This window comes from Chrysemys picta, chromosome 10 (assembly GCF_011386835.1).
Source record: "Chrysemys picta bellii isolate R12L10 chromosome 10, ASM1138683v2, whole genome shotgun sequence".
NCBI lineage: Eukaryota > Metazoa > Chordata > Testudines > Emydidae > Chrysemys > Chrysemys picta.
The window spans coordinates 24,050,835-24,068,224 of record NC_088800.1 but is presented as its reverse complement, the minus strand read 5'-3'; the positions used below and the strand labels follow the sequence as shown (position 1 = coordinate 24,068,224).

At 38.5% G+C, this 17,390-nt stretch overlaps 1 protein-coding gene across 2 annotated transcripts in view; it reads left to right on the top strand.

The window, feature by feature from the left end:
* WDR72 (WD repeat domain 72) overlaps positions 1-17,390 on the top strand; it is a 186,996-nt gene that overhangs the window by 37,755 nt on the left and 131,851 nt on the right. For both annotated transcript variants that reach the window (XM_024108982.3, XM_065558176.1), the window contains exons 12-13: positions 1,282-1,502; positions 3,064-3,259. In XM_024108982.3, the coding sequence (XP_023964750.2) occupies positions 1,282-1,502; positions 3,064-3,259 (417 nt within the window). The remainder of the gene's footprint in view (positions 1-1,281; positions 1,503-3,063; positions 3,260-17,390) is intronic.

Below are 17,390 nucleotides of genomic sequence, written 5' to 3'. Positions count from 1 at the left end.
CCACTTGAGCAGTTGAAAAGGCCCTAGGCCCTTGGGTGAAGATCAGGGAGTGCCAAGGGGAAAATGGTAGCGTATGTTCCCCCACCAGCACTGAACCACTTCTCTCCCCTCTGCAGCCACTGCATTGGAGCCCAGCTCTGCACAGCCAATGCTCTGTTCATATACAAGAGAGCTGGCTGAGACATATTGCAAAGAAACAGATGGTATGTCCACACTGCAATGTAAGCCCAGCGTTTGAACTCAGCTTCAAGCCTAATCCCTCTTCTGTCTACACACACATTGTGCTAACCCAGGACTCAGACAAAGGGTTCCAGGACCCCACAGGGGTGGAGGGTCCAAGCCTGAGTCAAGCTGGGAGCCAGGGTTCAAGCCCTATTGCTTTGAAGTATAGATGCAGCCCCACTGGACTCGTGCTCGGAGATTCTGCCAAAAGTACCCCACAATTCCTCTGAACAGTCAAGTTTTCCCACATTGCACCATGAACAAAGGACTAGAGCGGCCACATTTTGCGAGGATGCGAGGAAGTCTGGAATATGGGTGGTAGGACCCAGGCCTGCACATGCAGTGTGGACGCTGGTGCCCGAAGCTGGGACACAGGGTTCAACAATTTCTAATCTGGGGTTACAAATGGGTGTAGACGCTCAAACCCTAGGTTAACAAATCCAAGGTCTGCTAACTCAGATTCTTCTAACCCTAGGCTGACATTGCATTGCAGACATATCCAAAGTCTTTCTGTAGTTGAGAGAGGTGCGGAAGGTTTCAGATCCGATGGGTTCCCTCCTGCAGATCCTGGGCTATGCTCCTTTTGATCATTTCTCCTCTCAAGTCCCCTCTACCTCTGGCTCCCCTCTTAAAAAAGAAAACCATAGCAGAGTGGCAGCAGCTCAGGAGCTGTGGATCAGTGCTCCTGTTGTGTGCCTTTTGTGGCATAGAGAAAAGAATTTGATCTTGAGTAAGGGCTATATTGGCCTAAAACTCTTACTCATTTAGGAGTGAGCTCTGAAATAGAAATGGTACTATCCCATTGGGAGCCCTAAGCAGGAATATTTTTGACCCCTACCCCGACAACACATACTAAAAAAGCGAATAGGGGACCCCCGTGAGCTGCTCAGGGCGCTAAGCAATTACTTAGTCTGCTTATGCCTAGCGCCGATTCTACTCTTGAACACATTTCATCGTACAGATTTCCTGACTGCAAGCACATATATAGTAAAAATCTGTAAGCTTTTCTTTTTTTTTGTAAAGGGCAGAAATCATTTATCTAACATTTTTCTCTTACAGATACTTTGCCTTCCAAAGTTCTTAAGGGCCACAGCAGGAGTGTTACTTGTTTACTGTATCCACACAGTAAATCAGCCAGGTTTGATCCAAGTTGGCTGGTGTCAGGTGGCCAGGATTCTTGTGTGATCTGGTGGGATATATTTACGGAGGAAATTTTGCATCAATTCACTCTGCAAGCTGGTCCAGTAATGAACCTGTTGTTATCACCAGAGAACTACAGAGTAAGTAAAGACAGAGTATATGATGGGTTTTTTTGGAGGGCGGGGGGGAGTAACATTTACAGTAATAATTTTATTTTATTTGTAACTTAATTCCCAGTTACTAACTACTTACTTTATGTTTTGTGTGAGATCTACGTTGGCTTCCTGTTTTGGGGTCTGATTCGCTACTGTTACATCAGTGCAGTTCCCATTAAGTCATCAACCTGGAGAACTGGAGTGGAGAATCAAGACTTTCCTGTCTGAATGTGGCATTTTTAGAGAGAACTAGTTCTGAATAAACATAATTGCCAGAGGGCACATAATTGCCTGATTCTCTTCTCACTTATGTATGCTGGTGTAAATCTGAAGTGGCTTCCACTGAAGACAATAGTTACTCTGATGTAAAAACTATGAGAGGAGAATCAGGCCAATAACACTTAGTTATGTATAAATATGTGTGTTTGATTGTTTTGATACCTAGCAAATTTCTATTGGCCTTTTTCTCATGTCTAACTAGATGCTTTAGAAACAATCTTTTACTTCAGAATGAACGATCAGCTCTAGTACTATTTAATTTCTAATATGCTTGTGCATTTTTGAAATGTACAGGGTTCAATACAGCAAACCCTTACTTGCATGAGACGCCCCTGAAGTCAATGGAGCAAGGATTTTACCCCTTAAAGGTGAAATACACCTTAGTTCAAAGGGCCTGCGCAATAACCTATTTATTACACAAGGTCCACTTATGGTGCATCTACACTACAGCTGGAGGTGTAATTTCCAGCTTGGGTAGACATACATGCGCTAGCTTTGTTTGAGCTAGCTAACTAAAAATAGCAGGGTAGCTTAACTGGTTCATAGGGCCTTGTGCTGGCCCTCTGCACTGCTAGGTGAAAATCACCCCTGTGGCAAAAGGTGGTAACCTGATCTCTTAAGCCCTGTTTTCAGGGGTTGTGTTGGACTTACATGGCACCTAGGCATTTTTCTGGTCCTTTGGACAGGGGTGAATTTTACCCGAGGCTGAATTCCACCCTATGTCAGTAAGGATTACTTGTCGAAATAAGGCTTTTACAGGAACAGATCCACATAGTGCAAAATGCAATTATAACATACCTAGTTTTTGCACTGGCGATATTTTGCCTTTGGCCTTTGTGTCATAAGAACTGATACATAATTTTATGTCAGATGAATAGCGATTTGAGTTAAAGTAATTTTTAATTTCTTTTTATTTCCAGGGAAAACCTCTATTACTAAGTATATTTGATTATATAGTTGCTGCTTTAATAGCCCACCTGTTGATGTACATGATTTTTTAGAGGATCCAATATACATGCATTGGATTGTACCTTTCCTTTGGAGATCAGATTTATAGTTAATCTTTTCAAACAATTTTTGGAATGCAGGCTGAAATGTAACACTAGTTTCTAAATGAATATATTTTGTGGCAGGGACTGTTTTGTGTTTGTTTGTACAGTGCCTAGCACAATGGGCTCTTGGTTCAGGACTGGAGCTCATAGGTGCTACCACAATAAAAACAATAAAAAATAATCATAAAAATTGAGTTATTTATATGTTTTTGCAGCTAAACGGACACAGGATTGTGTGCTGTATATGCAGTGATCATTCAGTAGCACTTCTACACCTTCAGGAGAGAGTATGTCTCTTACATGCCAGGAAGCATTTGTTTCCTGTGAAGATGATAAAATGGCACCTTGCTGAAAATCTGCTAATTGTCGGATGCGAAGATGATTCAGTTTATGTTTGGGAAATTGAAACAGGTAATGTGTTTTTTCTTGTTCATCCCTCGCTAATTAGTTTTGTTCTAATCTATGATGTTTGGTTACATGTACCCAGATCTGTAGTGGGGCCATGCAAAGATGGTAACAGATTACATTTATTAACTAGAAACTTTAAATTTTTTATTATAAATGAGCAAGAATTAAAGGCTTCATGTGATACAGAGTATGTCAATAATAAAATACAAGCGCTTGAGTCAGATCCTGACAAGCAGATGATTAGCTGATATTGCAGTACAGAGAAGTGAGCCGGATATTTCTGGAAGCTATAAATAAAAACATAAGTTATCTACTTTAATTATTAACAAGAGAGAAATTTACTGTCCTACCAATCTCAAATTATGTCATTACATTTTGCCTTCTTCAGCACACTCACAATCTTAGCAACCTTTTGAGTTAATTGATGATCAGTAATAATGGAAGATAATTAATTGCATCTCTCACAACTGTGTAGTTGGGAAAACTAACACTGAGTATTTCAGCTTAAATTGTGGATTCACAGGTGATTCGGTAGGGTGACTGCTGATTCATAAGGATGGTAAATGTACTTATTTGAACATTGAGAGACTTAAAATTATTAGAAGCTTTAATGTTATTGAAAATTGCAATACAATGTTTATCTCTGCAAGTGAGAACACACCTTGTGAAAAAAAGAGTACATAATGAGTTTAGAAGCCATATAATATAAAGAATATTAATACGAGAGGAAAATATAATGTTACAAAATTCACTATACAAAACTTAATTCACAACATTGATAAAAGATATTTTGCTCTACAAACTAATATAGCTAAGTCAATGGCTATCCTGAAAAAATACCTATTTTAGACAGAGTTCCCTGTTTAAATATGATAAATACCAATATTCAATGAAGTACTTGGCAAAAAGCAGACTGCATAAATTATATACTACATGGATTTTAGTAAGCTATTTAATACAGTTGAGTAATTAGGATAGGAACTGCCAAGGCATATGGTACTTATTTTTCCTCTAATATACTGAATCTTAAAAAAAAAAAAGTTGGCTTAGCTAAAAATGAAGTTATTAGCATTTAAAATCTGTTGAAAACTATTTTTTCCCCAAAACCAGTAAGATTTTTTCCAGTATTGAAGACATATTGTGCAAAAATATTTTATCTAGGTTTTAAAAATGCTTCTAAATTTACACCTTTTTGTTCAAAAGAAACAGAAAAGATCTTGCTCTTGAGGTGGAGACCCACACTGACCTCAGGAGACTGTTAAATTGTGTGTAGTGCTTATTTATTTTCTACTGTGCTATTATATGCTGTTCTGTGAGTAAAAGACTTAACACTGCAGTTTACATTTACAGCTTTAATCCTACTGCAATAAAAAAGGTTGTGGAATAAAATTTTCAAAAGCACCTCAGTGACTTAAGAACATAGCGCTTAAGAGTCGTATTCTCAAAAGCAATTTTCAAGTGCGCTGGAGTCACTTAGACTTAAGAACATAGCGCTTAAGAGTTGTATTCTCAAAAGCAATTTTCAAGTGCTCTGGAGTCACTTAGGAGGTTTTGAAAATGCTACACTTCTCCATTCATATTTTTATATGGTTATGCACTTTTTCTTAACTATAGTTGCTGATTAATATCTATAATGTATAAGATTCCCTTTTTTACTTGTACATTAAGTCTGCTCTGTAAATATGTGCTTGACAGACCAAATTCTGTGGGTTTTCCTCCAAACAGGTACACATTAGATTGTATTAGTTCCCCCCTCTTGCTCAGCCATCTCTTCCCTTTGAGCTTTTGTAGTATTCAAATCATTCTCCCTCTGCCTGTCTGTTCACTCCTTTACATTACCCTTGATCTGTATTGGTCCCCTCTTTTTCTTCCACTATACATCACATTTGTAATACCTTCTTGATTCTGTGTTTCATGCAATCTCATTCTCCTCTTTTGCCACCCTTCTCAAGACTCACTTCTTTTGGTTAGCTTTTAAATGCTATCCACCACTGCACCACTCCTGCCCTCCTACTGACTTTGCTCCCTCAAGCCATGAATATAATATGTTTACATATTAAACTAATTAAAAAAAAAAAGAACCAGAAGCATATGTACAATGGATGCATTTACTTCCATTCTGGTTCTAGAGATATTACTGGATCTAATTATGTTCTCCATTTTAAATATGAACAATAGGTCTGAAACTGGTAATACCTTTAAAATCAGAATGAATTTGAAGTGCACTTGCACTTCTGTGTAATATAAGTATAGAAGATGTTGGGTATTTTTTTAACTCCTTCCCATTTCTTGCTATGGAATGCCTTTCAGATTGTAGGCTCCAACCATTCAATTATTTTTACTCAGAATTCAGCACTGGGCAAATCTGTTTACACCTCATAGTTTGTAAATCTTGAGAGCTCACTGAACCTCAAGTACTGTTGGCATTCTCTTACCTGAAAAATGTCACACTGTGACACTAAATCTAAGACTGAAATTACTTGGCAAAGGATATGCACTTTCTTCATAAAAATACTATTGTTGATGCATTTAAAAAAACAAGTTTTAAAGTTTTAAGCTACATACACACTGTGTTTTAAAAAATGGGAGTAAATAAGGTGATGAGAGCAAGAAATTAAAAATTGATGCCTCTTACCACAAATGACTTACACAGTGGCCGTCAGTAGAAAAATCAACATTTACCCGCATTTACATAGGTACAACATTTCCTATTGTAACTATAGGGAAATAAAAATAGGTACCTACCACTGTGTGGTAGTTGTTGGTAAATTCTGACATTTTAAAGGAGAAAGTTATACGCTGGAGAAATCTTAACACCCTTTTGTCCCAATCCTGCATTCCTTGTTCACCTAAAACTCCTGTAGAAGTCAGTGAGAATTTTGAGTGTGCAAAGAATGTAAGGTAGAATTTTGCCCCCTTTCATCTCACTGAGATAAAAGACATTTTTGAAAGCATGTAATTGGAACTTATGAGGGTGGTATTCTAGGAAATGCTTACAAATCCTTAACTCTGAAGGATAAAGATTTGTCAACATTTCCCATAGAAATCTTGTTTGTTTTTGAAGATTTTAGAACCAGAACACACAAATATATTTTGGGGATGAAACCTGGCGTACAATATCTTAACCAGAGAATTTTTGTGTGCATTTGAAGCATATTCTGAAGTAAAACTGGCCAAGTTCATGTTTAAGAATGACAAAATAAAGTACACTTTCTCGATGTTCACTGTAATTCTCTCTCAATCACAGCTACAATACTTTTTAAAATGAGTTTTACAAGGGATTATTTCATATCATGGGTTAATCACTTTGGATATTAAAAATAAAACAGCTGAGATGCTAATGTTCTTAAAAACTGCTACTATGCATTCACAATATTTATTTTTCATACACATTTTTAGTATGTATTTGTTACTATGGATCCATAATATGCAATCTGTGCTGTTGTTAATATGTATTTGCAGGATACAGTGTAATAGCTTCTCAGGAGCTCTTACAGCATATACTATGAATATGAATTAAGGCTAAAGCTCACAACTCAGCTAAATCTGAAAGGGACTATTGACATGCTATTGGATTCTAAGGAAACTCAGACCCTACAGCATATCAATTAAATACTTAAAAATATTTTAAAAGAGGAAAATAAACCAGAAGAACTATGTTAAGAGTGTAATTTAAACTCATACAAGGAAGAAAAGTCAGAGTTGAAAGCACCAACACTGCCTGTTTTACCTGTATGAAAGAGACTACAAAGCATTGGTTGTTCATTCTATATCAAGGGCTAAATTTTGTTAGAACTTAAACTCGATGAAAATGAAGTGACTGCAGAAGGTATATCAGAGCAGAACTCTGTTCTGCAATACCCAGTCACAAGTAGGCGGACCAAGGGGAAAGTGTTTAAATGTAACATTTTTAGTGCTTTATTTTGGATATCTATGAGCAAAGAGAATATGTTGGTGAAAATTGTGAAGCTATAATTTATTATTGTTACATCCCACCTTTAATGAAATTTGGTGCAAGAAGTTAGTTCCCAAATTTATGAAGTTACATGACTTTTGCAGCCTGCAGTAATGTTCTTGCTTTTTTACTGATCATTTAAACTTAAGTAGAAATCGTGCTGATGGATCATAGGTGTTTCAAACTTTATGGGTCAAATTAATTAGGTAGTGAATAATTCACTTTGTCATTTAAGAAATGAGACTCTGAGCTCTCTGTTGCAAGCACTCCGTGTGTGGAGCTCCCACTGAAGCTAATGGCCACTCCATGCCCCCAGCATAAAATGTACTCCAGTGGAGAGGACTACCATAAAGTGTATGCACCACGTAAATCTTATTTTGAGGGCTAACTTGGGATTTAAACAGTGTATAGGCCTTCAATACAAAAAGAAGAATTTCACCTCCATGGGTTTGCAGGATAAGGACCCAAGTGAATGTCAGTCATTTCTGTCCTAGGTTATGGAAATTAAGTAGTATTGACCAGATCATACTTAGCTGCTGTGTGTGGATGGGGACACAAAAGAGGGCCCTCTCCTTTTTGTAGCCCTGTGCAGCAGACAGACATAAATGCAAGTCCCTGCACTCCTGATACAGGGACTGTTCCCTCTTACCCACCACATAGGACTCAAAGTACCCTAGATGGAGTGAAAAAGATTGGTGAGGAGGCAGAGACTGGTACTGAATAGGCCAGGTACACCAGTGGGAATAGGCTGTATCATGGATGGTGACTTCTGTGCATCCTGGTGAGCAAAGCAGTGTTACAATACTACAGAGACCCTTTAAAAAGTCAGAACATAATTTTACCCTTCTTTCCTGGTACCATAGAGGAGATGTTGCCTATTTCACGATTAAATAGAAGGTACCATGATGCAATAGCCCACAAAGATTATGGATTCATAAAGGGTGCAAAAGGCAGGATTTTTAAACTATAGACTATTTTAAATCACTGTTTTATATATTTTGTTGCTAGCTTCAAGAAGCAGTCTACTACTAAAACTGAGGAGTAGCTAGAAGTTAGCAAGGCAGCCATTATTTGTCATACTGATGAGTTTTTTCTGATTCACTTTGTGTCTGTAATTGAAATAGTACCTAGCATACCTAGGGAACTCCTCCTAGGATATACTGTAGTTGGTTAATATAAATTATATCTGTACAACAGTAGAACATGGGAGGTTATGGCACTGATCCTTGAAATTGGTCTGACCTAGATTGAGAACTATATAGATATGTCAGTGCCAGTCAGGCAGACAGCGGCATTGTCTAGGTCCTCCTATAGACCTATGTGAAAAGATGAATACAGTATCATCAGACAGAAATGAAGAGTTGTCTATGGAAACAATGCAGAATTTAACTATGGGCTGCGAGTAATATATTTATTAATAGGTGAGCATAGTGAGTCATATATTACCTATGGCCTAGGTGTGGCCCATATCACCCCATTGATTTAAGTGGGAGTTCTGCTTTCATTGGCCGGAAGATGATTCTGTGTTTGAATGAAGCTACAGACTATTTGATCGTGATAATTAATAATAAATGGTATTCTTTTGGCTGTTCAGTCAATTACATGACTAATTCTTTACCTCTTAGGTTAAGTGAAATCCATCCTAGGAATCTAGTTTTATGTCAAACTTGTATATTACCATTTGCAGTAAAACAAAACTGTTATGTTATTTTTGTATTAGAATTAATTGGTAACTGGGAAAGTTGCTAACCTGTAGCAATTCCAGGATGCGAACTAGAGAAATTTCAAGAGGTACTTGATATAGTTTTGTTGGTGTAAATCTACAGTAATTTGTTTCACTTTCATGGAGACCCTCTGAATTCACACCACTTCAGACAAGAATAGAACATGGTCCTCTGGGTCAGATTCTCCTCTCAGTTACATCAGTTCAACCCAAACACAGGAAAATAATTAAGAGGAGACTTTGGCCTGCTATTTGTACATGGAAGCTTTCATTGTGCATGACTGTGGCTCTCCCAGCATTTTCTAGGCCATCAGGTTTGCTAGTAGGCTCTTTTGAAAAACAAGCTGAAGTTTTCCCCCCCCAGCTTTCAAATTCTTTTGGGAGGCTGTCCATAAATTACATAACAAATTAGGGGCTGGGCTGGTCCTTAATTTTGCATGTTTGTTTTAGTGTTACAAAGTGTACAAGGAGTGGATGGGTCTTGAAAATCACCAAAAAATGTGTTAGATAATTTATGGACAGCCCCTTCTTAGCCTTTTATGAATGGATTTTCTTGGGGTTAAAATGTACATCATAATTAAATATCTTCAATTCAATCATTTTTAAGGCTCAGCCTGATGAATTAAATACTTCTGCTTGAGCTAGTGTGCTAGTGGGCAGCAGCTTGGGCTAGTCACACAAATACAGCTCCATCCAAGGTCTTAGTTATGCCCTTGATCCACCGTCCACGCTGCTGCAGTCATGCTGCTATTTTTAGGTGCTAGCTCTGAGCAGACCTAGTGCACCAAGCTGGGAATTGTACCTCCTAGCTGCTGTGTAGACATATCCTGAGGTGGAAAAAATACATATTTTATTTATATATACATAGATTTTTCCCCCTTGACCTATATTTTGCCCTACAGGGGACCAAATATAGACACAGACATTTCTGTAGCTCTTCTATGATGGAGTGAAAGATTCTTTTGTTAATAAATTAAAAACTGTATTAGTGTCCACCAGAGGTAGTACCTTAAACTGTGATGGGCAACCTTTATAAAACCTAGATAGGAAGACACAAAGGGACAAATCCTTAACTAGTGTAAATTGGTGTGGCTCCATGAAAGTCAATCAAGGATTCAACCCAAAGGATCTTTGTTGCAAACTCAGTGGATCAGATTCATCCCTTGTTTAACTCCACTGAGGTCATTTTTGGCTCATTTTTGCCATTATTTCTCCCTCCCCTGCTTTTACAAGGTGAACTTGCATGTGTAGAGCCCTTCAACCGTAGCATGTCTGATAATCAACAGTCTGTCCCTTCTGCTTATGTATTTGGGGATAGTGCTCTTCTTTTGCCTATAAAAAGCAATACATAGCATTAGAGAAATACTGGATAGTTGGTGGAAGGAAGGCAAAGTTAAAAGAAGTATCTCATTTCTCAGCTATAGAAATGGCAGTGGAATCCTTAATTCTGGATCTGAGCAGACGATGGTTCTTCAAATTGCTTACCTGCATGGGTTGTCATTTCTCTTGTTAAATCTTGAGTTCTTTTTACCTTCAGTAGCTCTGAAGGACACATTCCCCTTTATTTCATTTGGAAATATTTGTCATTTTTTTCTCTGTGACTGAGATGAACTCATTCATCCATTTCTGCCACTTAATTCATTCTATCAAAGTATTTCTTAGTTTTATACAAAATGTTGCTGCAGATACTTAGTGTACAGTGTAGCTGGCTGATCACTTTTATTCATCGTGGCAGCAGAGAGCTTCTGATTTTTCTCCAAGTTATCAAGGAAGAAGCAGCATATTGTATACCTTCATTCACTGCTATGCATATAGAGGTCAAAAGTGGCTGGTATGAATTGGTGAAAGAGAGAAAGTGGCATCATCCTTTGCTCCCCTTCCCCCTTGATACCTGCAGTAGTCTCTCTGTGAGTTTTGGACTCCATAATTTTGGGAGAGCATGTCATGGGCCGGGGGGTGCAGTAGTGGGAAGATATATGCTAGCATTTCCCATGGCAAATGCATATCTTAATTATACACCACTACCTCGATATAACGTGACCCGATATAACACGAATTCGGATATAACGCGGTAAAGCAGTGCTCCAGGGGGGCGGGGCTGCGCTCTCCGGTGGAGCAAAGCATGTTCAATATAACGCGGTTTCACCTATAACGCGGTAAGATTTTTTGGTTCCCGAGGACAGCGTTATATCGAGGTAGAGGTGTATGTAGGGATGTACCCCTGCTGCTTCTATCAGTATTTGAGTATTTTTGAATACTGCTGTTAGCACAATCATGTGCACCCTGAAGAAACCAACACAAAATAATATGGAAGCCATACATTATAATCTTTGAGGTGTATAGTTAAGGTGAATGCTGGTAATGTTCCATATTTTAATCAAATTTGTAATAAATATTTGTCATTTTTATTTTTCCATGATACCAAATGTTGCATAGTCTGTTAAATAATAAGATACTTTTTCAAAATGCATAATTCCAGAACTACTTCTTCGTACTTGTATTGTTTTGTGCAATCCAGTCCCAGCTTTCTTTTATTGTGGATCTTAAAGATTCAAAAAGTACATTTGGGGTAGTCGTTACTATGGCAAATACAAGATATTTTCCAAACCTGTATGTGCCCTAAGACAGATATGAAAATCAATAACAAATTTCATTCTAATTGTAAAAAATAAATATTTTCTGCCCTTAAAATATTTTCACCACTTAAAATCCACTTTAACAAGGAAATTGGTTCAGTTATCTATATTGCTTTTATTGTTTCCTGAGCAGTTGGTATCTTTCTGGTGGATTATGAAATGAGGTAAATATCAATGTGATAAGAACTACAGTAATAAAAGCAATTTACATTTTTTCCTGTGGAGACCATTGTTTTCTATGGCAGTTAGTTAATACCCAGTGATGTCCAGGACCAATCTGAGTCCATTAAGGGTATGTCTACACTGCAATTAAAAACCTGCAGCTGGCCCGGACCCCTCAGAACTCTACAATGCAATTAAACAGCCCTGCAGCCCTAAGTCAGCTGGCATGGACCAGCTAGGGTTTTTAATTGCAATGTACACATATCCTTAAAGACCTTGTGTTTATTATGAACTTCTGGCTATCAGAGGAATTTTTTTGTTCCATCCCATATAAAGGGAAAGATTTTACTTTTCAGATACAGTCAAACCTCACAATAACGCACCCTGTGATAATGCGAATTCGGATATAACGCGATCATAAGTTGGCTCCCCTTTAAGGTGTTCGCGTTTTGCCGGAATACTGTACTGTACTTTTTTAATGATATTTATAAATAAACCACGTTCTTCCGGTCTTATAGGATAAAGTGACTCGTGGCCATTGCAGGCCCATTGCACTTAGTTCTCAGGTTGTACATGTGTATGGTGTTTGCCTATGACTGGTTTATGCTTTAAAATGTTACCCGATTGCACCCTCGCAACCAGGACTGATAGTCACAAATGAGAAGGCTTTAAGCAGAAGAAGGACCGAGTCACTCTCTTGTTTTGCGTCAACAAGTCTGGCAGCCACAAAGTCAGACCTCTGATGATTGGAAAAGCGAGGTCTCCCAGATGTTTTCATCATGTTATTATGAAGGTCCTTCCCTTTGAATACACTAACCGCAAGAATGCATGAATAGCTCCATATTTGAAGGCTGGTTCCATAAAAATTTTGTGCCAGCGTTCAGGCTCATTTGTGAAAACTCAAGCAGGAGGAAAAAGCTCTCCTCCTGCTGGATAATTGCCATGCCCACTCCCCAGCAGAAAATCTTGTCAGTCATGACGGCAAGATTAAAGTCTCTTATCTCCCGAAGAACACTACATCAGAAATCCAGCCACTGGACCAACGCATCATATTGGCATTAAAGCAAAACTATCGTCGCAAAATGATCAAGCGGATGGTAGTGGATAACAACTCCTCCGTCGACACATCACTCAACTTAAAAGAAGTCTGTCACCTCGGCAGGAAAGCCTGGGTTGCTATCTCTGCACATTGCATTGAACGTGGTCTCGGTCCAGCTTTTCTGTCATCTACACACAATGATGATAACGACGACGAGCCTGAATTTACAAGATTCATTGAAGACGACATACATTTAGCCGAAGAAGCACAGAAGAATATGAGCACAGTCATTATGATATCCTCAACTGGTTTTCAGCAGATGACATCTGCCCCATATATGAACACATCTCAGATGACGAAATTGTTGCAAATGTCAGCGGGAAGAATGAAGCTGCGCCACCAGAGCCCAAAACCAGTGGCACTAATGACGACGACGACGATGATGGCACCTCAACTCCCTCAACAAAAGTGTCCAAGGCCGTAAAGCACCTAGAAGCCAGTTTGAGGTGGCTGGAAACTCAAGACATGGACAGCGTCAAAATCTTCCAACTCAGAAGCATTCTTGACTTTGCTAGAAGCCAACAGTCCCTGGCAAATAAGCAGACCACACTAGATAGCCTTTTTAAGAAGTGATGAAATTTAAAATTTATGGAGTCATGCAACCAGATTGACTCTGCACTCTGCACAATGATTAGTATAGTTGATTTCACATGTTTCTTTCATGTACATGTAATTAAATTACTATTTTTGTGTTTAAAACACGCTGGGATAACCGTTGTTTTTTTTACAAGACTTAAACTGACCGGCTTGAAATGGTAAATTTTTGAAACCTCGCTATAAAGTGACCCCGCATTTATCACGATCGAATTTTTTGGACCCCAATTATTGTGTTATAGCAGGGTTTCACTGTAGTACCAGATTTGTTAATAACTGCAGGAGCATTAAGAAAGTAATTGAATTATCCAGGCTTTTGGGAACAAGAAACTTGAACACTTTAGCTTATAATTTATAGCTTATATAACTTATTCACAATGTTTAGATATATTAACTTATCCAAGGATCATTTTTTTTTTTATACAAGATATAGATTTTCCACATTAGGTTACCAGTCTGTTTAGGAATTGTAGAAATCATAGTCCTGTTGCATAATCTGTGGATCGGTGGACAGCATTGTTGATTTCACTTTATTTCCACAAAATATGCACTGTCAGAAAAGATTTGTTCATAATATGAAAGATAATATTTCACATTAAATATTTTAATATGCATTGTTATCAAATGAAATATTTGTTAGCTTTATGAATTGATTTTCCTTATCTTTGATTCATTTGTTTGCGGTTCCTTATCTTTGATTGATATGTTAGTATTTTGTACTTTTAATTACATATAGAGTAATTAAAGGAATTAAAAAAAAATCAATCACTAATAAAGGAAATAATTGTATTATTTCCATACAACATTGAATAGTTAAGGGAAAAACCCAGAAAAGTACATAAGAGCAAAGTACAGGAAAATGTAAATAGATAATTGCACAGAAAAAAAATTGTTAAAGGAACAGTAAGTTTGCAAACTCAAGAACTCAAAGTGAGGCGATGCCATCATTAAGGCTGCCTGTGTGACCTTAATTCAGTCCCACTCTGCAAACGCATAATGTTAGTTTTTAATTGCATGATAACACACTGCTATTTTCACAGGACCACTGCCTTATTCAGTGATTTGAAATTCTCCAATAGCATTTGAGTCAGCTCTCAGAGACCCTCCTGCAACCCCAACTGCTATATTCCATGTCGATCTTTGAACTGACAGAGCTACCATGTGCTTGTATAACGCCAACAGATCCCTGTGTTCGGCGGGCAGGATCAAACCTGGGACCTCTGGAGCTTAGTGCATGAGCCTCTACCGCATGAGCTAAAAGCCAACTGGCTGTTAGCTAAGCCTGTAGAGCAAACTCATTAATCTCTCTCTCTCTCTCTCGCTCTCTCGCTCGCTCTCTCTCTCAATGATCTTGGTGCCACTAGATGGGACAGAACACCACACCCAGAAGGTTGTGGGTTACACTTGCTTTAAAATGGTCCTCATTTTTTGTCTGGATACATTTCTCAGAGTAATTTTGCCTTTTCTGTAACCATCACACTTCTTATAGGAGTGCCTTTTGATCTCCCTTGTGAAAACCACAGATACATTGCCTCATCAAAATCATCATCATCAGCTTTACGTACAATACACCTACTTTTTACTGCTCTGCTGTCTTTGGCTTCTTTTGCAATTTGCTCTATTTTTTTCCTAAGGGGGACTTATCGGTTGATTTCCCGATATATCGGGAATATAGTATGTTCTACTACTATGTTGCTGAAGCTAACATCATTGTCGAGTTTTTTTAAATATTTCTAGCTTTGTGTCAATTGAAAGTGTGACACGTTTGTGCCCTTGCTTGCCATTTTGCTTAGTCGTACAGTTTTGTTGTTGTGGTGGTTTTTTTTGTCTCTGCTGCTGTCTGATTATATTCTTCATGTTCCAAATGAGGTGTGCAGTTGACCAGTCAGTTCGTCACTCTGGTGTTCGTATCTCTAAGGTTCTACTGTACTTAGCATTATATGGCACTTTATATCTTCTAAGCACAGCTCCTAGTGACTTCAGTTGCAGCTGTGAAAAGCCCCCTGGGGCTCAAGTTGGGCACTCAAAATGAAAACACTCAATTGGTGGTCCCGGGTGAAAAGCTGGGTTTAAGTGAAGAGCCTGGCATCACATAGGAACTTTGTGCCAGAGGCAGGGATAGCGTCCAGTTTCCCATAATAGCATTCAAGTGCCTTAATCATGAGACTATCCTTTCTTCTATTGAAGTCCCCTGCCTCATTAACTATATACCTTGGAACTTCTGCAACACAGGAGGGAGGCAGACAAAAGCTTCCTTCAGTAAACAACCCTGGTTCATCTCCAGAATGCTATCCTATGGAGAAAACAATGTGTTAATGTAATTAAAGAATGTATCATAATGCATATGTCCAAGAGGTCTGAATTAAGGTAGTACAACTAACCTTAATTCTGGCATTCCTAAGGTTTGAATACTTGACTTTGCAACCTTAGCATTCTATCAACATAGTTTTTGGTGTATAATTTTCTAAGTATTTAAAAAAGAAAGTGGGAAAAAAACCTAGGAATTCCATCATGTAGAATCAAACCTACCTCTACAGGTGTCATAATCAGAAATGGAATATTTATATACATGGGACAGATCTCTGTGACTTGCGCTAACAGAGTGACTGATAGAAGCAGTGTGTTGTTATCTTCTATTTAGACCAGCCACTGAAGGAGAATGAGACACAGAGATTGCCAGTGGGTTTCACAAATATTGCTGACAATAGAAGAATGTTGAAACTCAGGAATTGTGGGGTCAATTGTTCATAGAATATCAGGGTTGGAAGGGACCTCGGGAAGTCATCGAGTCCAGCCCCCTGCTCAAAGCAGGACCAATCCCCAACTAAATTATCCCAGGCATGGCATTGTCAAGCATGACCTTAAAAACCTCTAACGAAGACGATTCCACCATCTCCCAAGGTAACCCATTCCAGTGCTTCACCACCCTTCTAGTGAAAAAGTTTTTCCTAATATCCAACCTAAACCTCCCCCACTGTAACTTGAGACCATTACTCCCTGTTGTGTCATCTGCTACCACTGAGAACAGCCTAGATCCATCCTCTTTGGAACCCCCCCTTCAGGTAGTTGAAAGCAGCTATCAAATCCTCCCTCACTCATCTCTTCTGCAGACTAAATAATCCCAGTTTCCTCAGCCTCTCCTCTTAAATCATGTGCTCCAGCCCCCTAATCATTTTTGTTGCTCTCCAAGTTGCTCCAACTTCAAGTTGCTGCTCCAGAGCCTGACACTAGAGCTTCTCAATAAAACAATTGTACAAATTTTCTTACATGGGCAAAACCATGTCTTTTTCCATAATCTGACCCATATTATTATTATTATTATTATAAGATTATTATAAGTATAAGAATTTATATAATCAGTGGAGTCGGAATCGGGGTGGAGGCCTGTAGTGGAACAAGAAATGTCCTTTTCTGATCTTGTTTACTTGTTAGAAATGTGTTTTATGACACAATTTAGTTCACTATAAGGGAGAAGAAATGCTTTTCCAAAATATTTGTGTGTCATCTCTGGTGAGGATAAATTAGTGCTGTGCAGAGAGGAGATTACCTCCATCAATGGCATCATCCCAAACTTTCCTTCCATAGGGTAGTAAGAGTCCCTGCCTACACATCACCAATATTTTTTCAGGGGGAAAATGCAGTTTCTCCACTGATGGAAAATTCCTGACCTGCCCTAGTTTCTGTTTATCATTCGCAATGTCATGGAACAGGAGTCCTTATAATATGGATATAGTGCTGAGGCTATACCTTATCCCAACCCGAACACAAATGTGGGAGCCACTGGGCATGTGATGCAGCAAGTGACAGGCCACAAGAACAACTTTTATGATCATGTAGAGATTAGAGGCCCTTAATAGTGCTCAGCTCTTCATAGCCCCAAGGAAACATCTGATTGTAGCATTTTGGTTTGAAGCTAAATCCTAACAGTCACAGGCTTCCGGGGTCCCAGTCTGCCTAGAACCAGT